Source organism: Pipistrellus hanaki (assembly GCF_964339955.1).
Source record: "Pipistrellus hanaki genome assembly, chromosome: 1".
NCBI classification, from domain to species: Eukaryota; Metazoa; Chordata; class Mammalia; order Chiroptera; family Vespertilionidae; genus Pipistrellus; species Pipistrellus hanaki.
The window spans coordinates 137,879,036-137,905,961 of NC_140503.1; the positions used below are offsets into that span (position 1 = coordinate 137,879,036).

Sequence of the window (26,926 nt, forward strand, 5' to 3'; positions counted from 1 at the left end):
ATTGAGCTATAGAAATTAGAGATGGTTGAAATAAAGGGATAAAGAAAAAAGATCATGCCTGGCTGGTATCACTCAGTGGTTGAGCACTGCCCTATGAACCAGGAGATCATGGTTCAATTCAGCACCTGCCCCAGTTACAAGCTCAATCCAGTAAGGGGTGTGTAGGAGGCATCCAATTGATGATTCTCCCTCATCATTGATGTTTCTGTCTTACTCTCCCTCTCCCTTCCTCTCTAAAACTAATAAAAACATACTTTAAAAAAAGAAAAAAAAACTCACAATGGCAGAAACTTTAATTGATGATATTTTATTTAGAAAACAAAGATTCTGATATTAAATTCAACAAATTTGAATATAATCTCTCTATATATAAAGGCTAATATGCTAAATGTCTGACCATCTGACCAATCGCTATGACGCCCACTAACCACCAGGGGGCAGACACTCAATGCAGGAGCTGCTGAGCTGCAGTGACTTGGCAGTGGCAATTCTTGGGTGACGCACCCCAAAACCAGTGAGAAGGGAACCCAATTCCTCACGAGCTGCACAATTCCACCATCAGCTGTGAGTTATGTTGTTGCTGGGGCACTGTTAGGCAGAATCTGGTTTACTGCACACTTGCATTTGGGTTCCACACCCAGTATGACAGCAACTTTGCAGAGTGCCCTCTCACACTCTGGACCCCTCAGGGGACGTTGGAGAGCCCCAATCCTTGCAGGCCAGGCTGAGGGACCCCACCTGCCAGTGGGACCCTACTCACTCTGAAGACACTGGGGAAGGACTACGGAAGGTTGGCTCCAGCAAGTGTCCAGCCCGGTCCATTTCATCCAGTCCCTCCCTGCCAGCCAGCTTCTAATTAATTTCCTTTCAATGTGCACTAATCTGAGCACCAGATCACTAGTAAATCTAAGTTATGAAACAATTCACATGATCCCCATGGAACTATAGCTTAGTGTTTTTTAATGGAAACATTTAGAAACTACTTAACTGTGCCATATACAAGAACTGGCCGCCAAAACCGGTTTGGCTCAGTGGATAGAGCGTCAGCCTGCAAACTGAAGGGTCCCAGGTTTGATTCCCGTCAAAGGCATGTACCTTGGTTGCGGGCACATCCCCAGTAGGGGGTGTGCAGGAGGTAGTGGTCGATGTCTCTCTCATCATCGATGTTTCTATCTCTCTCCCCTCCTCTCTGTAAAAAAATCAATAAAATATATTTTAAAAAAAAAAAGAAGAAGAAGAAGAAGAATTGGCCAAGAAATCAAACTAACTTAATGTAATCTTTTCCAGAAATTATATTCATGAAAATATAGGAAGGTGATACACATATTATCAGTGTTACACATATTAATAAGTTCATAAATCATTAACAGTTTCCAAAATCATTAACAGCAACTTGCCAGTAATCTTGCAGTTTATAAGGTGCTTTGTAAAGAAATGAAAAAATCTAAACTCTGTGAAAGCTATCCTGGTGAGACCTCAAGAGAAAAAAAGGAGACTTTATCTTTAGACATTTAAATCAAACAAATAAAATAGTTAAGGGTTTCTCCTTCCTCTCTCAAGAACACTAGCTGAAGCATTCTGTTAAGTATAAACTGTGAAGTCAATGCATTACCAAGAGTCTATCTCTTGGTTATACAATGTGCAAATTTGCAGTAACAACCTTCCTTTCACCTCACAGTGCATTTTCTCTTAATAGCACACCTCAGCCACTGTACCTCAAATAGGAAATTAGCAGTCTTCTTCACAATTAATTTTTAAAAACCTCACCTTCTGTCCTTCACAGAGAGCTTTTAACCCATCACTCATCTCCATGAACCACATGGTGTTGTGCACTTTGCCTACTATTGTCACTTCACTAAACAGTCCAAACAAGGGTAATCTTTCCCCACTGATCAATTTCCAACCATACATTCAAACTATTGTAAATTATAAATCTGGGAAAAGTTTGGTTCCCTGAAATCTGGCATCAAATGGAGCTTTTCCATATTAAGAGATTTTATTTTTCTGTAACTTTCTAAAGTCTGTGCAGTCATATCTCAGAATGGAGTTCATGTGCCTATGCTTTACATTAACTAGTAACACTAGTTACATTAACCCTTTGCACTCCGAACCATTCTGGACATTGGCTACCAGCTACTCGACGCTACTTTGCGAAACATGCGTTCAATTAACTCAATTCCCCATAATCTCTAATAAACTGCAATGTCCCCTGAGAGGGGACATCCGAGTGATATGCTAGAATTCCGATGCCCCTTGAGAGGGGACAGCGGAGTGCAAAGGGTTAAATTACCCAGAAAACTCAGGTTCTGCCTCTTCCTCGAATTTCAGCTATAGCCACCATCCTTCCAAAACTAAGTCTGTGGGTTCCTTTAGTTTGAACCTTTTCAATTTCTTCTTTTTTTCTTGTTGTTAATCTGTCACATTTTTTCCCCTGAAACTTTTTATTTTTACTTTACTCATCTCTTCATTCACGTCCCACCTTTTCCCAGCAGGCATCACTAGTCCCAGCACCACTTCCTTTCACAGCAGACCCTGCATGGAAAACAAGCTATTGGCCCAGGAGCTAAAGTATCTATTGTCTTGACCTCAGTGTTAGTTTAAATTCTATTTAAACATCTGATAACTGGTTTAGAGCAAGGAAGGAAACATACTTAACAAAGATGTCCTGTGTTGAGTTCTTTGCAGGGTCATATTATAACATAACCTTCTCAATAACAAAATGAGGCTAGGAATGGAGGCTGAGGAATTTCCTTGCCTAAGGTCGCATTGCTATTATTACATGTGGCCAGGGTCCACTACTCTCCTGTTTCCCTGGGCAGAACTAACAGAAATGAGGGGGGACGGTCACCGCGTTACCCCACCTGTGTCAGACCATTCACAAGGGACTGGCTCACCAGCCGCTGGCCCGGAGATACCCAAGCCTAGACAGCGAAGGGAGCGTGCAGAAGGTGCCCAGAGATGACCTGGGGTATGCGACTCCCTGGAGAATTTGCTTATTCCCAAGTGGGCTATTCAGGGGGCACCTCTAAGGTCAAACGTGTAGACCAGCACACTGGACTTAAAAAGACACCCCTTTAAACCCAAATTACGGAAACTTCCAAACCAGCAGCGCTCTCTCACGTCGGCACAGCTTCCCAGGGCAGAGTGAAGGGGCGCTAAGGGGGAACCGGCTCTCCAGGCCTCAACGCACCTGCCCGTGCCATGCGTGCGGTGGGTGGGGTGCGGTCTTCCCGGGAAAGGTAACAGTCACCGGAGCGCACGGCGACGCCAGGCACCGCTGCGGGGCTCAACGCATCCTCCCCGACCCTCAGCAGCGGTAGGGCTGGAGCACGAAGTGGGGGGACGCACGGGAACGGATGGGGGCAGCGAAGTACGAGGGCGGGCTTCGGGAGGCGCGGAGTGACCGGGCCCCACAAGCATACCTCTACCCCGGGGCGAAGCCGCAGACCGCTTCACCGGGGCAGCCCGTCCCGGAAGAAAAATGGCGGCCCGGCACTCACCAATCACGCCGCCGCCGCGCCCGCCGGCCGTGCGCTGCCACCGTCGCTTCCCAGCCACACGGCGCCAGCGACCGACGCGGAGACACAGGATACAGACTCAGCCCTGACGCGTCCTCCACCACCCGGCAACCTGATGATCCGCACTTCCGGCGCCGTCGGAAGTCCCGGCCTCGCCCCGCGCAAAGCACGCCGGCAATCCGGCCCATAACGCCGGAAACCCTGGAGACCACGCCCACTTTGAGCTACCGGAAGTCCCGCCCATCACCTATAAATTCCGCTTGGCCTCCCGGCGCCCGTGCCGCCGGAAGTCTCCCCTGACCTCCCCCCCTCGCCTTGCTCGCACCGCCGGAAATTGCGCTCGGGCTCCGCCTCTCATCGGAACTCCCGCCTCTCGCTCGCCGGAAATCCCGTTCCACAGCCCGTGCCCACCGGGTCGTTGGCTGGATGAGTCGGGGGTCGTTTGCGAGGTGGGCGGAGGCATGATGGCGTTCCTTGTCCGCGATGGTCATCCGGTCCTCGCTCCCGCGTCGGCGCTGGTCTAGGGAGACCCTGTGGTGAGAGGCCGCAGATAACTCACCGAGACCCATCTCCTCGGCGCCTGGACATCGCATGCTCCTGTGCATCGTCCTGCAGACCCGTGGACTCGGGGCTAGGGCCGCAAGCGGCCCGGCTGCGGGCGGACGTTGTGAGTGAGGCTGGTTGCTGCTCGGAGCCTGGCGGAGATACTATTAATATTTCAGCTTATCTGCAGAAGATGACTCAGCCAGCGTCCTTTCTGAAATAGCCGTTCACCATTGGCTCGCTAGAGAAACGAAATCAGCTGCTCACTGCGAAAGGCTTTCTGGCTTTGAGCCAGGCTGGGAAATCTGCATAGCAGATGAGTTCAGCTCCCACTGGGCGTGAAAAGCTCACCGCAGTGAATCAAAAGCATGAAAGCATTGCTCTCCTATCTGGGTCACCTTTCTTGCTCCTTCCTTGAAAAACTAAACTCAGCCCTCAAATTCAAGAAGCACTAATATGATTGTTAGACAAGAAACAAATTTAACATATTTGGTGATCCAAATAACCAAAAAGGCCCTAACCAGTGTGGGTCAATGAATAGATTGTTGGCCTGCAGACAGAAGAGTCCCAAGTTCGATTCTGGTAAAGGGCATGTACCTTGGTTGTGGGCACATCCCCAATCATGGATGTGCAGGAGGTAGCTGATAGATGTTTCTAACTCTATCCTTCCCTCTTCCTCTCTGTAAAGAAATCAAAATAACATTTTTTAGAGTATCCTATCTAATACAGGGACTATGCTAATTGACCATCACTCCATCGCAAAGATAGCTACACCCACAGCTGAGGCCAAGTTTCCATAAGGAGCCTTAACCAGCAATCAGCAGGGACCTGAGGCTACACCCTCCCCCACCCCCATGGGGCTTGACAGGGGACCTCAGGCTGTGTCCCCCACCTGGCAGGGCTTGACAGGGGATTTCAGGCATGCCCCACACCTGGCAGGGCTTGATGGGGGACCTCAAAGTGCACTTCCCATCCTGGTGCTGGGCTAGGGGACTTCAGGCTACTCCCCGCCAACCCCCAGTCCCGGCACCAGGCCAGGGGACCTCAGGACACACCCCTACCAGGTGGGGCTTGACAGGGGACTTCTGGCCACACCACCTGCCTTGGCACCAGGCTGGGGGACCTCATACCATGACCCAGCAGGGGCTTGACAAGGGACCTGAGGTAGTGCCCCCCTCCTGATGCCTGAGGCTGCGCCCCCTTGCCTGGCGGGGCTTGATGGAGACCTCAGGCAATGCCCCCCCACCCCAGTGGGGCTTGATGGGATCTCAGGCCATGTGCCCCACCTGGCGGCGCTTGAGAGGGGACCTCAAGACACACACACCCCCCTGCCCCGGTCTGGGCTGGAGGACCTCAGGCCATGCCCCACCCCCCCTCTCCGTCTTAGTGCCAGGCCAAGGAACCTTAAGCTACATCCCCTGCCCGGTGGGGCTTGACAAGGATGGGACTGGCTGGGTCTGGATCTAGCCCAGTGGTTGGCAAACTCATTAGTCAACAGAGCCAAATATCAATAGTACAACAATTGAGATTTCTTTTGAGAGCCAAATTTTTTAAACTTAACCCTTTGCACTCCGAACCATTCTGGACATTGGCTCCCAGCTACTCAACGCTACTTTGCGGCGGAAACGTGCGTTGAAATAACTCAATTCCCCATAATCACTAATAAACTGCAATGTCCCCTGAGAAGGGACATCCGAGTGATATGCTAGAATTCCGATGTCCCCTGAGAGGGGACAGCGGAGTGCAAAGGGTTAAACTTCTTCTAATGCCACTTCTTCAAAATAGATTCACCCAGGCCGTGGTATTTTCTGGAAGAGCCACACTCAAAGGGCCAAAGAGCCACATGTGGCTCACAAGCAGCAGTTTGCCAACCATGGATCTAGCCCAATGGTGGGCTGGCCGGGTCTGTGTCTCAGGATTTTGGGGTGCATGTGGGTGGGTGGGGACTTGATTCTGGGTCTGTGGTGCACCCCAGACTCTGACAGGAGGAAGGTTTTCATATACATTTTACTAATTTTCTTTCATCTCTGACAATTCTATTATAGAGAAAGGGCAAATAGCAATATTATTTCCTCTAATCCCCTTTTAATGTGCACGAATTTCATGCACCGGACCACTAGTATAGAATAAAACCCTTAAGTGATATCTGTATTAATATAATAAAAGCTTAGCGCTGGAAACAATTATGTGAGATGAACCAAGGCCTTCACACTCTTAGAGGTTGTAGAAAACATTTAACTAACAGTTTTATTTGTCATCTACTGTGCACAAGGACTTCTGCTGGGCATGGTCACTGATGAAAAGCTTTATGAACCACAGTATCTTCAGCTAATTCACATGCTAATATGTGGGTTTATTTTGCAACACAGCAACCAGAGTTTGGATGAAACAGAATATTAATTGAAGTAACTTTTGATATAATTAAGGTTCCACAAAAGTCATTGTAAATAATGAGTTATCACAAAACTAAGAAGGGAAAGTAATCACTTTGAGGGTCTACTGTGTGCCAGGCACTCATATTTGGTAACTTGTTTAATCCTCAAAACAATATAAAGTAGAAATGATTCTAATTAAAATTCAAAAAGGTACGATTATTTCAGAGGAGGATCCAAAATGGCTGCTCGGGTAGATACCTAAACGCAGCAACACACAACAATTTCAATGGAATACAACTAAAATGTAGAGTGGACATCGCCCAGAGCTACAGATAGTCGACTGACTGAAAATTCTACAACAAGAAGGAAAGAGAAAACCAAAAGGAAAATCAGAGGAGCTGAAAAAAAGCCTAAGGTACGGAGACATGCTGCGTGCCCGCACGCACGCACGCGCGGAGAGGTCGCAACCTGAGAGGAGGAGAGGGCTGGGTGCTGCCTGGCATTCCCTAGCAGGAAGGAAATAGAACCCCCAACCTGGGCTGAACCCCCGAACCGGCAGCACTGAGCCCCAGTTATGAGCCAGACCCTGGGGACCCAGGCTCCGGCTGGGGAGACGGGGCTGTGAGGCGGAATCCCAAGCGAGCAGCAAAAAGCAGGGCCCCCAGAGCGGCGGGCACAATGCGCGCAGAGGACTGAATGTTGACTCTGATGCTGGATTACCCTAGCGGGATGAAACAAAGCCTCCGGCGGCGCTGAGCCTCAGTCCGGACTGCTCTGAACACCAGTCCTGGACCAGACCCTGGGGACCCAGGCTTGGGCAGGGGGAGACGGGGCTGTGAGGCGGAATCCCAGGGGAGTGGCGAAAAGCGGAGCCCCCAGAGTCGCGCGCACTGCCTGCAGAGGACAGTCTGTTGACTCTGATCCTAGACTCCCCTAGCGGGAAGGAGAAAAAAAAAAAGCTCCAGACTGGAGGAATGGGACAGGGAGCAGGAGCCCCTGCCAGACACCAGCCAGCCGGGCGCAGGCAGGGAGCCGGGCGACAGGGCCCCCAGGGGGGGGGTGCCCCTGAGCCTTCGACCTCTGAGCGCGGGCAACGGAGCCAAGGCTAGGGACTGCTTCCTGGGCGGCGCCAACCCTGGCAACAGGCTGGAGCAGCGCGGGAGCCCGCGGAGAACAAAGGGGTGCCACAGGCCAACATGCTGAGCTCCCAGGACAAGGAGGAAGAAACCAAAGAAGTTCTCAATGTGAAGAAATCAAGGGAGAACAAAAGATAGTAAAATTACTTAAAAAAGAATACAAAGAAGATCTTGAAAAATTAAAGACTAAGTCAGAACTCAACTCACCAGCCAACATTGTAACATAAATGCGTTTTTAAAAAAAAAAAAAAAAAAAAAAAAAAAAAAAAAAAAAAAAAAGGACAGAATGTTGGAACAGCGGCGGCCAGGCCTAGAGTGCCCAGGCACAAAGCAGTGGCAACCGGGCCCGGAGCAGCAACGGCCAGGCCCCAGAGCAGCAGCAGCCAGAACCAGAGCAACAACAGCCAGCACTGGAGCGGCCAGACCTGGGGCAGTGGCAGCCAGGCCTGAGGCAGAGGCAGCCAAGCCCAGGGTGGCCAGTCCAGGAACACCCAGACCCGGAGTGGCCGGGCCCGAAGAAGCCGGGCCCAGAGCAGCCGGGTTGGGAGCAGCCAGGCCCAGAACAGCAGTAGCCAAGCCCGGAGCATCCAGGCTGGGAGCGGCCAGACTCGGAGCGGCCGGGCCCGTGGCAGCCGGGCCCAGAGCAGCCGGGTCGGGTGCAGCCAGGCCTGGAGCAGCAGCTGCCAGGCTGGGAGCGGCCAGGCCCGGAGCAGCGGCTGCCAGGCTGGGAGCGGCCAGGCCCGGAGCAGCGGCTGCCAGGCTGGGAGCGGCCAGGCCCAGAGCAGCCGGGTCTGGTGCGGCCAGGCCCGGAGCAGCAGCTGCCAGGCTGGGAGTGGCCAGGCCCGGAGAAGCCGGGTCTGGTGTGGCCAGGCCCAAAGCAGCGGTTGCCAGGCTGGGAGCGGCCAGGCTCGGAGCAGCGGCTGCCAGGCTGGGAGCGGCCAGGCCCGGAGCAGCCGGGTCTGGTGCGGCCAGGCCCGGAGCAGCGGCTGCCAGGCTGGGAGCGGCCAGGCCCGGAGCAGCCGGGTCTGGTGCGGCCAGGCCCGGAGCAGCGGCTGCCAGGCTGGGAGCGGCCAGGCCCGGAGCAGCCGGGTCTGGTGCGGTCAGGCCAGGAGCAGCGGCTGCCAGGCTGGGAGCGGCCAGGCCCGGAGCGGCTGGGCCCGGAGCAGCCGGGCCCAGAGCAGCCGGGTTGGGTGCGGCCAGGCCCAGAGCAGCATCAGCCAGGTCCAGAGCAACTAGGTCGGGAGCGGCAGTGACCAGACCCGGAGCAGCTGGTTATGGAACGAACCAGAGCAACAGAGGCCAGGCCCGGAGCATCCAGGCCCGGAACAGCTCGCTCCTCGCCTGCCCCTGCCCCACGGCTGCCTCTTAGACATGGCTGGAAACTTTTGTGGGAACTTGAGGGTCTGCTGAATCAAGTGATGAAGGCTTAGATCTGGATGTGTTGAGTTAGTATAGGGCTGGGGTGTTGATCTGAGTGCCTTGGGTGGGGCCTGGATGAGGCTGGTTGACCTATTTGGAAATGTCTTCTGTGTAAAGTGTATCATTGGGCATGTGGAGGTATTATTGATATGAGAAAATGCTAAGTAACTGATTTACTATCTGAAAAGGGATTTACTATAGGGGAAAGGGAGGGAGGGAGGAAGATACTGAACATAAACTGCACCTATGGATGAGGACAATGGGGGATGGGGAGGGGGTGGAGGGTGGGGTGGGAACCTGGTGGAGGGGGGAAGAAATGAGGAACCTTTGTAACAATATGAACAATAAAGATTGATTTTAAATAAATAAATAAATAAAATAAAATAAAATTCAAAAAGGTACTATGCAATGGAACAAAGATTTCATCAAAATCCAGGTTCATGTTCTTTCTACCATGTATTCCTTTGAAAGCTGCAGAAACATAATACCACAAACTAGGTGGCTTAAGCAATAGAAATATATTAGAGCTCTGGCCTGTGTCATTCAATTTTCATCCCATGTACTAAGAAGTCATGGGTTTGATTCCCAGTCAGGGCACATGTCTGGTTGGGGGTTTGATCCTCATTCGGAGGCATCAGATCTCTTTCATTAATGTTTCTCTCCTCCTTCTCTCTAAAAGCAATAAAAGCATATATATTAGAAGTCCAGGATCAAGGTGTCATCAGAGTTGGTTCCTCTGGCAGCTATGAGGGAGACTATTCCATGCCGCTCTTAGGGGCTATTTAGAGATCTGGCATTACTTGCCTTGTGGCAGCAATAATTCCAGTCTTCAGGTAGCATCTCTCTGTGTTCAGGTCCCTTCTCTTGGCATCTATAATAATAAAAGCATAATATGCAAATCGCCTGAACAGCAGAACGACCATCCAGATGACCACCCTATGACACACACTGGCGCCAGGCCAGCTAAGGCAGGTGCAATGTGATTGGTCAGGAGTCAGGGGCCCTGCCATCGCCCCTCAAAGGGAGGCCCAAGCCACCCTCTGCCCAGTGATCAATCGCAGAGCCCCAGCCAGGTGGGCACGGCCTCCCTTTGCACAGCATCCATGGCGGAGCCCCAGGATTGATAGCCTCAAAGAGGGAGGCCCAAGGTAACCAACAGGTGGCACTGTGGTGGGTGGGCGGAGCTTCCCTCTGCAGGGCAATCTATTACCCCACAGGGGAAGGCCCAGGTCAGCCAAGTGATTTCAGCCCATGCTTGTCACCTGTAGAGGGAAGCTAGCACTGACTTGGGGGGGGGGGGGGGTGCGGGGGGGGGGGGGGCTGAAGAGCATGCCATGGCACAGATGAGAAGCAGTGACAGCAGTGGGGGTGGGGCCAGCTGCCAATAGCCAGGGGAAGGAAAGCCCTGATAAGCCCTGATTACCAGCTGGGCCTAAGGACTCTACCTGCGGGGTCCCAGATTGCAAGAGGGAGCAGGGTGAGCTGAGAGATACTCCTCCACACACACACCCATGAACAAATTTCGTCCATTAGGCCAGCGTTTTTCAACCGCTGTTCCCCGGCACATGTTGCCTGGTGTGCCGTAGGTGCAGACAAGACAAGAATTTTATAATTTTTCACTATTTTCTTAATATTTCATAATAAAGTAATTATAAAGTACTTTCTTTGTGTTTATTTGATTCCTATTCAAGAGAATTACTTTACATATAGTCAATATAGGCACAGAGTTAAATTTTTTAACATTTTCTAATGGTGGTGTGCCTCGTGATTTTTTTCATGAAACAAGTGTGCCTTTGCCCAAAAAAGGTTGAAAAACACTGCATTAGGCCTCTAGTTCTTTTTATATGACATATTGGAAGATCATACCGGATTAGGGGCTCATCCTACTGTGACTTTACTCTAGTACAACTCTATTTCCAAATAAGGTTACATTCTGAGGTTCTGGGGGTTAGAATTTCAACATATAAATTGGGAGGCGGGAACAATTCAACCTTTAACACACTGTATTCTAAAATTACTATATAACTTTTTTTTAAGTTGTGATTGTCATCCTGGTTATCGATTTGCTCTTGCAGAAACTGTAAGGAGTACCCTTCCCATAAAATAAGTTCCTATTTTGTCACATGCCCACCAATGCAAAAGCATATGATTTATTCCCATCAAGAAGGAAATAAGAAGAATTCCGTTTGGAAGTGTCTGTGAGCTCGCTTGGACACCATGAGCAAAGCTCACCCTCCCGAGTTAAAAAAATTTATGGACAAGAAGTTATAATTGAAATTAAATGGTGGCAGACATGTCCAAGGAATATTAGGGGGATTTGATCCCTTTATGAATCTTGTGATAGATGAATGTGTGGAGATGGCAACTGGTGGGCAACAGAACAATATTGGAATGGTGGTAATACGAGGAAATAGTATCGTCATGTTAGAAGCCTTGGAACGAGTATGAAGAATGGCTGTAGTTATCAGAGAAATCAATTGCTTCCACATATCCCCTCTCCACAGCACCTGATTTACTACAATATAAAAATAGAGTCCTGTCCATTTTCACATTGAACTTTTGTTAAATAAACCTTTGTATTGATCAAAAAAAAAAAAAAAAAAAGGAAATAAAGCTGAATTTAGTAAGATTCAATAATGAGCATGATTGATAGGTAGATGAGGTTTGCTGGTATTCAATCATGGACTTCATCACTGATTATTTGATCTGTACCTCAAATACCTAGGTATATAGGGTTGAGCTGGTTAATATGTCACTTCATGATCAGTCTCAAGTTGTTGTGGGGTTGGACCCTGGGTTCAAAATAAGACCACCGGAGGCTGATGATTGATTTAAAAAAAGCAGGCAAGGATTTATGGAAAAACTGGCCAGGACGGCTGTGAGAGCACCACATGCAGGTGGAGTCCACACAACCGCACTGTTCCAGGTATAGGCAGTACTTTTTTTTTTTTTTTTTTTTTAAGAATAAATTTTATTTTTATTTTATTTTATTTTTTTTCAATTTTGAATCAATCTTTATTGTTCATATTATTACAAAGGTTCCTCATTTCTTCCCCACTCCACCAGGTTCCCACCCCACCCTCCGCCCCCTCCCCATCCCCCATTGTCCTCATCCATAGGTGCACAGTTTATGTTCAGTCTCTTCCTCCCTCCCTTTCCCCGATAGTAAATCCCTTTTCAGATAGTAAATCAGTTACTTAGCATTTTCTCATATCAATAATACCTCCACATGCCCAATGATACATTTCACACAAAAGACATTTCCAAATAGGTCAACCAGCCTCATCCAGGCCCCACCCAAGGCACTCACAGATCAATACCCCAGCGCTATACTAACTCAACACATCCAGATCTAAGCCTTCATCACTTGATTCAGCAGACCCTCAAGTTCCCGCAAAAGTTTCCAGCCATGTCTGAGAGGCAGCCGTGGGGCAGGGGCAGGCGAGGAGCGAGCTGTTCTGGGCCTGGCTGCTCTGGGCCTGGCCTCTGTTGCTCTGGTTCGTTCCACAACCAGCTGCTCCGGTTCTGGTCACTGCCGCTCCCGATCTAGTTGCTCTGGACCTGGCTGCTGCTGCTCCAGGCCTGGCCGCACGCGACCCGGCTGCTCTGGGCCCGGCCGCTCCCAGCCTGGCAGCTGCTGCTCCGGGCCTGGCTGCACCCGACCCGGCTGCTCCGGGCCTGGCCGCTCCCAGCCTGGGTGCCACTGCTCCGGGCCTGGCCGCTCCCAGCCTGGCATCTGCTGCTCCAGGCCTGGCCGCACCCGACCCGGCTGTTCCAGGCCTGGCCGCTCCCAGCCTGGCAGCTGCTGCTTCGAGCCTGGCCGCTCTCAGCCTGGCAGCTGCTGCTCTGGGCCTGGCCGCTAGGCAGTACTTTTAAAGGTTCAAACCACAGGAATTTTCCTTTGTTCTAAATTCTTTTTCTTTTTTTTGGATTTTTGCTTTGGTTTACTGTTTTTTGTTTTTTGTTTTAATCAATCTTTATTGTTCATATTATTAGAAAAGTTCCTAATTTTTCCCCCCTCCCCAGGTTCCCACCCTCTGCCCTTTCCCCACCCCCCATTGTCCTCATCCATAGGTGCAGTTTATGTTCAGTCCCTTCCACACCCACCCTTTGTTCTAAATTCTAAAGGCTGGGAACAGTGGAATGTGGCCCTATCTTGCGATAGCCGATAATACAGAAACAGAATTCAGCAATTAATCTCTAAAGATTATCTATAAAGGTTATCTACAGTTTCTACCCTTGAAGCTATTGAGTCAGTGGGAATCAATCTCCTGTATTTCTGATAAAATTGCCTTAGCAAATATGCAATGAAGACATTTCTGAAGGTTATGTTTTCATTCTTTGAAATTGCTTTGGGGTTCCTTCATGGATTTTTTTTTTTTTTTAACATTTGAAGACCTTTATTTTGAGAGCTTGTTTGGAGGTTCTAGCAGGGGAGCGCAGCTACTTGTATACCCTTGACCGAAGACCGGTCCTCTCCTCTGGGAGGAAGGTCGTCCTCTTCCACCGAGCTCGCAGCTTCAGGAGGGACGCACATGGATCGGTGAGGGAGGAGGGGGACACCCGCCTAGCCAGCCAGATCAGCCGAACCAACCCTGGCGATCAATGGGGTGACAGATGTCGCAGCCAGATCGCCCTCACATCCTGAAGACCTTTATTTTGTATTTTTCATCAAAGTCTTTTTAGTGGCATATTTTTTTCTTTATTAATTAAGGTATTACATATGTTTCCTTATCCCTCCTTAACTTCCCCCATGCTCTCACACCCCTGGTATCTGTGTCCATTGGTTATGCTTCTATACTTACTGTTCATGCACTGTTGCTATGAACAAGGGTGGAATTCATGTAATACTAGAGGCCCCGTGCAAGTTGCATCAGGAAAGGGGTGTTGTCCCTCAGCCAAGCCTGCACCCTCTCCAATTTGGGACCTCTCAGGGGACCAGTTCAGGCCCAATACCTATAGGCTCAGTGAGACATCCCTCTTACACTCCGGGACTGCTGGCTCCCAACTGCTCGCCTGCCTGATTGCCCCTAACCTCTTCTGCACATCAGCCTGATCACCCCCTAACTACTCCCCTGCCAGCCTGATTGATGACTAACTACTCCCCTGCTGGCCCAGTCCCCAACAACTGCCTTCCCCTGCTGGCCATCTTGTGGCAGCCATCTTTGACCACATGGGGGTGGCCATCTTGTGTGAGGGCATGAGGGTCAATTTGCGTATTACCTCTTTATTATATAGGATAATTGCTCAATGTGACAACAGGCTGTACTATTGTTTGCTAGATGATAATTCAACTTACTGGTAATTCTTTTACCACTTGTCTGTGTTTGTACTGTTTGTGAAATCATCGTTCACTTAGATATTAGACCTTTATTTGGCTAGAACCCTTTTTTTGTATGTTAACATTTGTTGCTAGGATTATTTTATCATTGACCTGTAACAAAGTAGTACCTGTCTGGGGGGAAAAAAAAAAAAGATACAGATAAGACAAAAAGATAAATAAAGTTTTAATTTCAGACCATCCTTTGTGATTACTTTAGGTTTTTGAGTTTGCAAGACTGCCATAAGGCCCGCCCTGAACTTGTCAGGTTAGCATGTGGCCCCTTTTTCTTTTTTTTCTTTTAAATATCTTATTGATTTTGTACAGAGAGGAAGGGAGAGAGATAGAGAGTTAGAAACATCGATGAGAGAGAGTCATCGATCAGCTGCCTCTTGCACACCTTCCCACTGGGGATGTGCCCGCAACCAAGGTACATGCCCTTGACCGGAATCGAACCCGGGACCCTTCAGTCCCCAAGCCGAAGCTCTATCCATTGAGCCAAACCGGTTTCGGTATGGCCCCTTTTTCGTCCACAATATAAAGTAATTGAAATTATGTTTAGCCTAATAATGGAGAAAATGAAATGGAGTAAGCATTGCTAAGAGAGTCACTTAAAATGTAGTTGGGAGGCTTTTGGGGAAGTGGGGCCCATGCAGATCTTACCCTCAGTTTCCATAGCGGCTATTAACTTGTAAATAGCTCCAGGCTGAGCCATAAACATAACATCCTGGAACAACTGTTGTGTAGGAACAGGAACTTAAAACACAAAATTCAGCCCTAGCAGGTTTGGCTCAATGGCTAACACGTTAGCTTGCAGACTGAAGGCTCCCAAGGTTCATTTACAGCCAAGAGCACATGCCTGGATTGCAGGCTCGGTCTCCAGTAGGTGGTGTGCAGGAGGCAGCCTGTCAATGATTCTCTCTCATCATTGATGTTTCTCTCTCCCTCTCCCTTCCTGTCTGAAGTCAATAAAAATCATATTTTTAAAAAACAAAAACAAAATTCAGCCTGGCCAGTGTTGCTCAGTGGTTGAGCAGTGACCCATAAACCAGGAGATCAGAGCTTAATTCTCAGGGCACATGCTGGGGATATTGTCTCTATCCCCGGTAGGGAGTGTACAGGAGGCAACTGATCATGACTCTCATAATTGATGTTTCTTTCTTTTTTCTTTTTTCTAATTGATGTTTCTATCTGTTTCTCCCTTTCCCTCCCTCCCTTTGAAATCAATAACATATTTTAAAAATTCAATGTAGTAAATATGAAGATCTAATACTGTTGTAATTAACCTAAATATTAATAATAGGAAAGGAACAAAGGAAGATAGACGCATACCCAGTAAAGTTGGGGTGACCTTGGAAAAGTACTTGGCTGTCAGTTACACCTAGAAACAGGTCACTGGCCAGAATGGGCGTGGCAACTGCAAAGGCAAGAAATTTGGGATTTTTAATCCTGGGCCTCTTGTTGCAGGGGGCGACGCACTCTCTTGGTCTGCCTGCATTTGGCACATGGCTCACCACCGTGCGGACCCCACACACAGTGGACTATTGGACTGATGCTGAGCTGGACCCACCTGCAATATGGGATGGAAACTCTGGACACTGGCTTTGTTTCTAGTTCTACTGAAACCCCAGCTGCCTCCTGCACACCACCTACGGGAGATAGACTAAAGGAAATGGGTCTTTGGAAACCCAGGGATGTAATTCCATGCAAACATAAATCACTCATCCTCTCATGCAAATCTCAGAAAATTTGTTTTCTCTGTATATCATAGTGCCATAAATTTCTTCATTGTTATTGTTACATTTTCTGTTGACTACTAACTATCCTGTACCCACCTAAGAAGTATGTGTCTATAATTTTTTACTTTTTATCCAATCACAGAGGTTTCCCCGCCTCCATTATCCGGCTAAAGGTCTCCCTAATCTATCACCAATAGATTTCATGTAAGTCTCCTCTTTTGGTTGTACTGTAGGAAACAAGGTGAAAAACTGCCACTCTCCAGAGCATCATCCCAATACATTGAGATTCTGCTTCCCCGTAATTGTATGGCTCAAAGAAACTCACAAAAATTCTTTATGGGTTTGACGGTCTTTGACGTTAACACTAAACTCTGAAGGATCATTTCACATGTAGCCTTGCATTACTAATGTGTAACCTTCAATGAATATATGGATAAAATAAATGCCTGCCCCCTGCGCAGAAGGCTCCTTAAACTGCCTCTCCCTCGCTCAGCAGCTGTCCCTGGGAACGTCACCGCTTCGGAACTCACAGAACTTTCCCGAGTAACGTAACCCGGGGTGTGTGGCCCCCAAGCCAGCACATCCACAATAACTTGTACCTTCATCTTCACGCCAAGGGCCCCGCCAGAGCCAAGTGGGTGAGCGGCTCCGCAATTTACTCGGTGCAGTGCGCAGGCCCCCAGTGCGCAGGCGCGACTCCAGGCGCCGCGGCCCGGGGCCGTCCCCCGGGGGACCTGGAAGCGTTCCTAGGTCAGGCAGCTCCTAGGTCACAGGCTAAAAGCGGGTCTGCGACCCCCGGTCCCGCGAGAGACCCTGCGCGAGGTGGGCGTGGCGCCATCGCGCGACGTGACGTCAGGCCTTGGCCGCGCGCGATTGGCCCGCAGACGCTTGCGCTCTGGCGCGGCCGCCGGAGATTGGGCTCTGGGCTTCAGGGGCCTGGGCCGGGGGGAGGCGCGCGCAGGGGAGCGGCTGCCGCGGGGCCTGGGCCAGAGGGAGGCGCGCGCGGCGGAGGGGCTGCACACGGACGGTCGGCACCTCAGGTTCGGTGCGCCCCCGAGGGGAGGAAAGAGGGCTCCCCAAGGGGAAGATGTGGGGTCGGGGTCCCTGAGGGCTAGTGACGAGTGGCTCCCAGGTAAGGCGAGGGTCGAGAAGGGGGGACTGGCTCCCGAAAGGAGAGATGGGGAGTTCACAGGGGTCCACGGCTGGCAGGTCCCCGAGGGGGAAAGACGAGGGGTGGGGTGCCCTAGGGGAGTGATGGGGCGTTCTCGAGGGGAGACACTGAGGGCGCCCGGTGGTGCTGAGGGAGACGGGGCGCGGAGGTCCCTGCGGGAGAGGCGGGGGTCCTCGAGGGGGACACCTGGGGCCGGTCCCGGGGAGTCCCGGAGGCGGCACCGCCCTCAATAGCTTTGGTAGGAGGGAGCGCCTTCGGTCTGAGGACCAAACCGCCCCGCTGCCTGTGAGGTCCTGTGAGCTAAGAATGCCTTTTCCGTGTTAGCTGTTTCGGGTGTGTGTGTGGGGGGGGCGGGGGCGGGGGGGGGGCGGTGTAGAGATATTTTGCATTTGTGAAAAGGGAGTGAAATTCCTGTTCTACTGCTTCTCGGTGAAGTTTCCCTGGAGCCAGGGCAAGGTGACTCTCACCGCTTCGGCAGGGGTGCTGCTCACTCTGCCTCCTGCGCAGCAGTCACAATTTAAATATATATATATATTATTGATTTTGTACAGAGAGGAAGGGAGAGAGATAGTTAGAAACATCGATGAGAGAGAGTCATCAACCAGCTGCCTCTTGCACCCCCCCCACTGGGGAGATGCCCGCAACCAAGGTACATGCCTGCCCTTGAATGGAATCGAACCCTGGACCTACAGTCCCCAAGCCTACGCTCTATCCATTGAGCAAAACCGGTTTCGGCAGCAGTCGCAATCTTACTGGGATCTCCGGCAGAGAAAATTGGTTAAGTCTTCCTGGGATGTTGGTTAAAGGGTTCGTGAGTGTTGGGCACATAGAGTGGATCTTAAAAAAAAAAAAAAAAAAAAAAAAAGTGTGTGTGTGTGTGTGTGTGTGTGTGTGTGTTTAAGATTTTTAAAAATATATATTTTATTGATTTTTAACAGAGAGGAAGGGAGAGGGATAAAGAGTTAGAAACATCAATGAGCTGCCTCCTGCACACCCCCCACTGGGGATGTGCCCGCAACCAAGGTACATGCCCTTGACCAGAATCGAACCTGAGACTTTTTCAGTCCGCAGGCCTATGCTTTACCCACTGAGCCAAACCGGTTTCAGCTAGAGTGGATATTGAAAAGGGGATTTTAACAGATTAGTATGTGGCATAGGAGGGAATATGATTACCATATGAGCCGCATTTGTATATGTAATGTATAATATGGGTTATCATAGACAACACAGAAAGGGTGAACAGCAGGGTGAAAAGTGAGGTTGGGACTAGATCACAGACGGACAGGCCCCCAAGGAAGGAAAGTGTGCAGAAGCAGAGGCCACCATAGGACACAGTCTGGAGTGCAGAGGTGGATGGCTATGGCAGACATCAGTGAGAGACAGACATTAAATCTACACATACCTTTCCAGCTAATGGCCAAGTAAGAGCAGCAGCCATAGTTCTTACCCTCTCGAATGGCTTACAGTATTTGTTTACTGGGCTCTGGATTCAGAATTGACTTGTCACTATGTTCATATGACAATTCGAGACCTGTGATGCAATGACCTTTCTGTCTCCTCCCTATTAGGATTCTAGGTCGGACATTCTGTCACCATGCCTGAAATCAACACCGACCATCTTGATGAGAAACAGGTTCAGCTCCTGGCAGAGATGTGTATTCTTATTGATGAAAATGACAATAAAATTGGAGCTGAGACCAAAAAGAATTGTCACCTGAATGAAAACATTGAGAAAGGTACTGTTTTGAAATACTGTGTGAGAAAGTGACATGTGTAGGCATTTCAGGGCAGCTGAGAAAAGTATGGTAAAGGTGTGACTTTTTTTTTTTTTTTAATATATTTTATTGATTTTATACAGAGAGGAAGGGAGAGAGATAGAGAGTTAGAAACATCGATGAGAGAGAGTCATCAATCAGCTGCCTCCTGCACACCCCCTACTAGGGATATGCCCGCAACCAAGGTACATGCCCTTGACCGGAATCGAACCTGGGACCCTTCAGTCCCCAAGCCGATGCTCTATCCATTGAGCCAAACCGGTCCCGGCTAAAGGTGTGACTTTTAATCGTCATATTTTATCTCTGCTTCCAATTAGGTGAGTGGTGTAATTATACAGCCTGTCTTGCTGCTTTCCCTGCTTAACAGTGATTTCCATTTCATGTCTTTTCTACATATACTAAAGGCCCAGTGCTCTGGTGGGGTCCATCGGCCTGGCCCATGATTAGGGCCGATGGGGGCCCATTTCACCCAGTACCAATTGGGGCTAATGGGGTCTGGCCAGCTCAGGGGAGGGACTGTGGGAGGTTAGCTGTGGGAGCACACTGACCACCAGGGGGCAGCTCCTGCATTGAATGTCTGCTTCCCGGTGGTCATAGCTACCAGTCGACTGGTCGTTTGGACACTTAGGCTTTTATATATATAGATTAGAAGCCCAGTGCACAAAATTGGAGTCCCTAGGCCTGGCCGACAATCAGGGCCTATCGGGGGTGTTGCACCCAGTCCCAAATGGGGCCAAGCATGCCAGCTGTTGGTCAGGGCCTGCTGGACGGTGGGAGGGACCACAGGAGGTTTGCCAAGCTGGGGAGGTTGGCTGTGGGGTGCACTTACTACCAGGGGGCAACTCCTGCATTGAGCGTCTGCTCTGATGATAAGTATGCATCATAGTGACTGGTCGACCGGTCGTTCAAGTCATTCGGTCGTATTTGTCACTTAAGCTTTTACATATATGCACTAGAGGCCCGGTGCAGGAAAATTCATGCATTGGAGGAAGGGGTCCCTCAGCCCATCCTGCCCCCTCTCACAGTCCGGGAGCCCTCAAGGAAGGGAGGCAACCCAGTGATCAGGGGAAGGTGATGCCCTATCACACCTCTGCTGCTGCCACTGCCAGCAGCACAAGCCTTGGCCTTCCCTGGTTACCTGCGCCTCCGACATCGACTGGGCAGCCGCTATCTGAGGTTTACCTGCACCTCAGGCCAGCTCTGGGTGGCTGGGGACTGGGGTGGGTCCGGCTGCACCAGTTGGCCTGAAAGGACTGGGGGACTCTGGCAGGGTTGAGGGGACTGAGGGCCGCCATCTTTGTGACGGCATAGTCTCTCTTTATTAGATAGGATATACCGTATTTTCCGGTGTATAAGACGACCCCCTAATCTTACAGTTAAAACATAGGCTTAGGCCTATATTTGCTGTATAAGACTACCCCCCACTTCCGAGGCAACACCAGTTCTTTTTTTAATAGACCACCTCTCTGACTCTGGCCAATCTGAGCAGGCTTTTTACTAGAACACAGTGTAGCTTCGGGTACAGAACATATATATTTTTTTATTTTAGAATGGAAAGGAGGGGGAGAGAAAGATAGAAACATCATTGATCAACTGCCTCCTGCACGCCCCCTACTGGGGATTGAGCTCATAACCCTGGGCATATGCCCTGGCCAGGAATCAAACCTTGACCTCTTGGTTCATAAGTTGATGCTCAACCACTAAGCCACGCTGGCCAGGCAATTTCATGTCTTTTACTCAGCTCCAGGATTAATTTGGCTTATAAAAAAGAAGAAATATAGTAATCCTAGCAAAATAGTACTTATCAAGCCTATAATGCTTTTTTTCTAGTGAATGGAGAAAGAGCCAAGTATCATAAATGAAAGCACATACCTTCCCAGCTTTCCTAGGAGAAGGCTCACTAAGCCTAATGTCCCTGGACAGGTGGTTGGCCAGTAGCAGCCTGCTTGACAGATATCCATTTCTTTGACTTAGAGGCCACCTTCTTGCTGGTATGCCAGAGTTCTCCATTGTAGCCATCTGGAGACTCACTAAATAGAAGACAATGGAAAAAAAAGCAGAACTGCCAGCAAGTTACTAATATCCTGAATTCCAAGTAGAGAGTCAGGCACATAACCTGAATTTTAAAACTATATTAACAGTATTGTTTTTGCTTTCAGGATTACTGCATCGAGCTTTTAGTGTCTTCTTATTCAACACTGAAAATAAGCTCCTGCTACAGCAGAGATCAGATACTAAAATTACCTTTCCAGGTTAGTGTGCCCAATCAATATACAATATTTTGTTGGGAACTATATTTAATTGACTTTGTCATTTGGAACTTTCTGATTAGCCATTGTCAAAAGGGAAATCCTGTGAATGACATAATTTCATATTCTACATAAAAGAAACTTATACAATGAGTCGAGCCTAATAAAATAGCAGTAAAGGATAAAAACTGTGTGTTTAAATCTGTATCTTACATTTTGATCTTTTTTTGTAAAAGCATTCATAAAGAACTTATCTATATATGTCTGTTTCACAAAATGACTGATAGTCCATTATAACTGATTTAGAAATCAATCTTTAAAAATCATTTGATTGCCGAAACCGGTTTGGCTCAGTGGATAGAGCGTCGGCCTGCAGACTGAAAGGTCCCGGGTTCGATTCCAGTCAAGGATATGTACCTTGGTTGCTGGCACATCCCCAGTAGGGGGGGTGTGTAGGAGGCAGCTGATCGATGATTCTCTCTCCTTGATGATTCTAACTCTCTATCCCTCTCTCTTCCTCTCTGTAAAAAATCAGTAGAATATGTTTAAAAAAATCATTTGATTAATTTTTCTATTAGTTTTAAAACTTTGGATTGTTTTGAACTTTTAGACCTACTTTGAGCAAAAGTTATTATATTAACATCTATATTAACATGTTCCAGGTTGTTTTACCAATACTTGTTGTAGTCATCCCTTAAGTAACCCAGGAGAGCTTGAAGAAAATGAGGCAATTGGAGTAAGGCGAGCAGCACAGAGGCGTTTAAAGGCTGAATTGGGAATTCCCATGGAACAGGTAACTAAATTGATTGCATAACCAACCCCTACAAGGTGAAATCTAAACATACATTAAAACATTTTTCATTAAAATTTTAGGCCCAAGTGTAGGTTTCAGCTTTGTAACTTCTTTATAATTATTGGCCCCCACAAAAAAATCTTGAATAAAAATATTGAAATTTAGCCCTAACCGGTTTGGCTCAGTGGAGAGTGTTGGCCTGCAGACTGAAAGGTCCCAGGTTTGATTCTGGTCAACGGCATGTACCTTGGTTGCAGGCACATCCCCAGTAGAAGGTGTGCAGGAGTCAACTGATCTATTTTTCTCTCTCATCAATGTTTCTAACTCTTTTTTTTTTTTTTTAATATATTTTATTGATTTTGTACAGAGAGGAAGGGAGAGAGATAGAGAGTTAGAAACATCGATGAGAGAGAGTCATCGATCAGCTGCCTCTTGCACACCCCCTACTGGGGATATGCCTGCAACCAAGGTACATGCCCTTGACCGGAATCGAACATGGGTCCCTTCAGTCCCCAAGCCGACGCTCTATCCATTGAGCCAAACCGGTTTCAGCTAATGTTTCTAACTCTTTATCCCTCTCCCTTCCTCTCTGTAAAAAATCAATAAAATATATAATTTTTAAATATTGAAATTTTCATTTCTTAATATTGTCAGAATTTACTTCAGTATTGAAACAAATTGATCTGTTAACCAGTATAAAGTTGACTTTTTAAAAAATATATTTTTTATTGATTTTTTTATAGAGAGGAAGAGAGAGGATAGAGTTAGAAACATCTATGAGAGAAAAACATAGATCAGCTGCCTCCTACACACCTTCCTATCTGAATAAACAAAGTATTTCTCATCTAGTTAAATAGCAAGTATTTTTTTCTCCCAAAAAGTAATATTATAATAAGATGTGAAGGGAGACTGATACAATTCTAGTTTAAGTGACTGATTTCTCTTTCTTTCTTTCTTTCTTTCTTTCTTTCTTTCTTTCTTTCTTTCTTAAGGTATTAAATGTGTCCTTACCCCCCATCTCATTCCCCCCACCTGTCTCTCCCCCTCTCCCACCCCCGTGACTGCTTTTATTTTTTTATTTTTTTGAATATAGTTTATTGATTTTTTTACAGAGAGGAAGAGAGAGAGATAGAGAGAAACATCGATGAGAGAGAAACATTGTCCAGCTGCCTCCTGCACATCACCTACTGGGGATGTGCCCACAACCACAAGGTACGTGCCTTTGACTGGAATCGAACCTGGGACCTTTCAGTCTGCAGGCCAGCGCTCTATCCACTGAGCCAAAACGGTTTTGGCCCAAGTGACTGCTTTTAATAAAATATATAATTCTGCCCAGCTTGCATAGCTCAGTTGTTGAGCATGGTTCTATGAAGCAGAAGGTCAGAGTTTGATTCCCCATCAGGGCACATGCCCAGATTGCAGGCTCGATCCTGGTATGTGGTGTGCAGGAGGCAGCTGATCAGTGATTCTCTGTTATTGATATTTCTCTTTCCCTTCCTCTCTAAAATCAATACAAATATATTTTTAAAATAATAATAATAAAATAAAAATTAAAAAATACAATTCTTTCAATAAATCAAATTATTTTTGGTCCTATGGAAAAAATTTAGGTACTTTGAAACTAAATAGTACTATTTCCATAAATCATCAATAGAAGATTAAATTTTTAAAGTCATTAACTAAAACTTTTCTTTTGTTCAGATTAGCACTGAAATGTGGTCAATTAATTTAGATTATTATTATTTTTTTTAAAATATATTTTATTGATTTTTTTACAGAGAGGAAGGGAGAGAGATAGAGAGCTAGAAACGTTGATGAGAGAGAAACATTGACCAGCTGCCTCTTGCACGCCCCCTACCGGGGATGTGCCCACAACCAATGTACATGCCCTTGACCGGAATCGAACCTGGGACCTTTCAGTCTGCAGACCAACGCTCTACCACTGAGCCAAACTGGTTCGGCTAGATAATTTGTTTTTGATATTTTGATATTTCTATTACTGCTTCATTTTCGTCCTAGGTTCCTCCAGAAGAAATTAACTATCTGACTAGAATTCACTACAAGGCTCAGTCTGATGGTATCTGGGGAGAACATGAAATTGATTACATTTTGTTTGTGAGAAAGAACGTGACTTTGGATCCAGACCCCAATGAAATTAAAACCTATTGCTATGTGTCAAAGGAAGAGATGGAAGAAATGTTGAAAAAGGCAGCCAGCGGCGAAATTAAGATAACTCCATGGTTTAAAATTATTGCAGAAACTTTTCTCTTTAAATGGTGGGATAACTTAAATAATTTGAGTCAGTTTTTTGACCATGAGAAAATATACAGAATGTGAATGTGGAGATGAATGATTAGTAAAGTACTAAAAATGTTTCTGCTTAGTAAACTTAAAATGATGTTTTAAAAATTGGGCTCCCCATTAGAATTCTCATTGGATACATTGGCACGTTACAACCTGAGTTTGTGTGGAAAAGATGCTGACAATTCTTACTTGTATCACACAGCCCATATTTGTAAAGGACATTTGTGAAAGATTATTTTTAAAAAGCAAATCAACTAAACTTAACCTATTTAAACAGTCCTGAGAAATTTGAACAAACAAGTGAACCTCTTTATTTGCAATGTATTGAAACATTTTCAGAACTTGTAGAGCACTTTATTTGCCAGGTGCTTTACATATCATTAAAGTTTTATCATAGTCCAGAAAAATGTGCAACAGGAACTGTTTGCTTAGCTTCTTCAGAACAGCTCAAATTAACCTTCCGTATTAAGATAAATATAATAAATTAGGGGAGCAGGTCGAAGGTAATTAAATGGTGTATGTCCTGATTTCTATCAGTCTGTGTTCTCAGAATTTCAGGGGACAGTCTATTTGTACACTGGAAATTGGGTCATACTCTACCACAGGGGTTCTTACCACTGGTTCTGTTAACATTTGGGCTGGGTAATCCTTTGTTGGGTGTTCATCCTGTGCATTAAAGGACATTTAGCAGCATCCTTGGGTTCTACCCACTATTTGCCATTGCTACTCATTCCCCCGTCACAGTCAGTGATTACTGATGCCAAATGTGTGCTGGAGGGCAAAGGTGCTCTACAAAGTCATGCCATATTGGAGGGAACAGAGGGAATTAAACAGAAAGGTTAATATCCATGTTAAATGGAATTGGGGTCTGGAATATTTTTATATTAATATTTAAACTGTACCTTGGTTGATGCACTTTTTAAAACTCTTGCATAAGATTTCTCAGTTTGAAATCTCAAGACAGCTTTATTAACCTTGAATGCTATGTAATAATAATGAAAAAAAATTGTTTCTTACAAGCTAAATATTTTATAAATTGAATGGAAGAATCCATTTCTTGTTAACTCTGAGCAGTTAATTCATAATTTCAGGGAAGATTTGTCACAAGTATTAATTTTACTGAGAAGTAAAAACAATTTAAAAATTACATTAATACTGTTGTCTTGTTTGTTAAAATTTTAAGACAATAATAAGTTAACCTGCCTATGGTAGTGCAAACGTAAATGCCATATAGCTCCAAATTACATTCAAAACATTATCTCTAGTTCTTGAGTTTTCTTTCCTAGGAATTTTAGGCTGAAAGCCACACATAACTAGTTCCTCAGCTACAGTGGCTAATGGCTGCCATACTGGACAGTGTAGTGTGGCTTTAGACCAGGACTTGGCACTTTGTAAGTGCTCAGCAAGTGTCACATATTCCACCATTGCTAGAATGCCCCTTCTTCACACATACACCCTTTTTTTATTGTTTTTGTTAAATTCTCATCTGAAGATTTCTTTTTCGTTGATTTTTTTATACAAGAGTGGAAGGGATGGGGAAAGACTGAGAGATAAACATACATGTAAGAAAGGCACATCTATTGGTTGTCCCCACACACACAACCCAAACAGAATTGGGGATCAAGCCTTCAAATGAGGTATGTGTCCTTGACGGGAACCGAACCCTGGACCCTTTAGTCCAATGGCTAATGCTCCAACCACAGCCAATCCAGCTAGGTAGAATGCCCCTTCTTTGACGAACTTACAACTCATCCAATTGAGACTAAAAATTCCTAAAAGGGCCTGAAGGAGCCTATTTAAGCCAATCCTGTATTCCTTGTCCTTTCTCCATCAGTTTTAGGTTACGACTCTCATTCCAGACACAATTAGATGGTCAGGCCTAAGTATACTTCCCATGCTCAAGTCCTGAAATCGGCCACTTTTTCAAGACCAAGAATTGGAATTTGAATACACATATACTAATTTGAAGTAGATTCATTGCAAAATTTACTCATTAGAAAAGAGGAGCCGCTGAGGTTGAGGATTTTTACCCTAAGACCCTCTTTCCCAAGTTTCCTTTAACTTTTGAGATTAATTTTTTAATTATAAAGACAGTAGTGATAAAAAAAAAAAAAAGACATCAGTGGTAGAGGTATATAACGTTCAAGATGGTTGTAAGGACTTTCCTCCAACTACTTCAGCAAGGCCTAACAGTGATTAGGGTATGTTTCCACACTTAGAACATAAGCTTCAACTGCAATCTGTTTTTGTGGTAGAATTTTTTTGCTTTGTTAATCCACACCTGAGAATATTTCCCCCTTCCCCCCCTTTTTTTTTTTGAGTGGAAGGGAGAGAGACAAAAACATCGATAGGAGGGCCAACATTCTATTCACTGAACCAAACCGGCTAGGGCTGTAATGTTTTTAAATGTTTATTTTTTATTTTAGAGAGAAACATCAATTGGCTGTCCCCTGCATGCATCACCCCGAGAGGGCAGGGCGGGGCGAGGATGGGCTCCTGACTCCACTGTGGGGCAGGGCGGAGTTATCCTCCATTCTGTAATTGAAACCTAGCCCTCACCCAACCAATCAGGGTTAGCCGCGGC

General features: G+C 47.0%; 2 protein-coding genes and 1 pseudogene across 6 annotated transcripts in view; 2 read left to right on the top strand and 1 right to left on the bottom strand.

Annotated features, from left to right (window-relative positions):
* The window catches only part of WDR37 (WD repeat domain 37), a 74,590-nt gene extending 70,110 nt beyond the window's left edge, over positions 1–4,480 (bottom strand). Inside the window, exon 1 of one of the 2 annotated variants that reach the window (XM_084872680.1) lies at positions 4,078–4,480. The gene's annotated coding sequence lies outside the window, so the exon portion shown is untranslated. Of the gene's footprint in view, positions 1–3,500; positions 3,730–4,077 lie in introns of those variants that run through there. The other variant, XM_084872679.1, reaches the window with a different exon arrangement.
* A 6,344-nt stretch (positions 4,481–10,824) lies between these two features.
* LOC311629486 (small nuclear ribonucleoprotein G-like) lies at positions 10,825–11,896 on the top strand (annotated as a pseudogene). Its single transcript has one exon. The product of its transcript is annotated as a small nuclear ribonucleoprotein G-like (transcript).
* A 4,840-nt stretch (positions 11,897–16,736) lies between these two features.
* IDI1 (isopentenyl-diphosphate delta isomerase 1) lies at positions 16,737–25,495 on the top strand. Of its 3 annotated transcripts, none has more exons than XM_084872980.1 (5): positions 16,737–16,872; positions 18,790–18,957; positions 21,156–21,248; positions 21,908–22,038; positions 24,058–25,495. In XM_084872980.1, exons 2-5 carry the CDS (start codon positions 18,816–18,818, stop codon positions 24,373–24,375), a joined length of 684 nt encoding a protein of 227 aa, XP_084729106.1. In that variant the 5' UTR covers positions 16,737–16,872; positions 18,790–18,815; the 3' UTR covers positions 24,376–25,495. The 3 variants fall into 3 exon arrangements, with proteins under 3 accessions (XP_084729106.1, XP_084729104.1, XP_084729105.1); XM_084872978.1 differs by having other exon boundaries at positions 16,742–17,090; XM_084872979.1 differs by lacking the exon at positions 16,737–16,872 and adding an exon at positions 17,027–17,182.
* The last annotated feature ends 1,431 nt before the right edge of the window (positions 25,496–26,926 follow it).

Coding starts and splice junctions, on each gene's coding strand:
- IDI1 (XM_084872980.1), top strand. CDS start 18,816: ATGCCTGAAATCAACACCGACCATCTTGATGAGAAACAGGTTCAGCTC. Junction 21,249..21,907: donor TACTAAAATTACCTTTCCAG/GTTAGTGTGCCC, acceptor AACATGTTCCAG/GTTGTTTTACCAATACTTGT. Junction 22,039..24,057: donor TGGGAATTCCCATGGAACAG/GTAACTAAATTG, acceptor TTTTCGTCCTAG/GTTCCTCCAGAAGAAATTAA.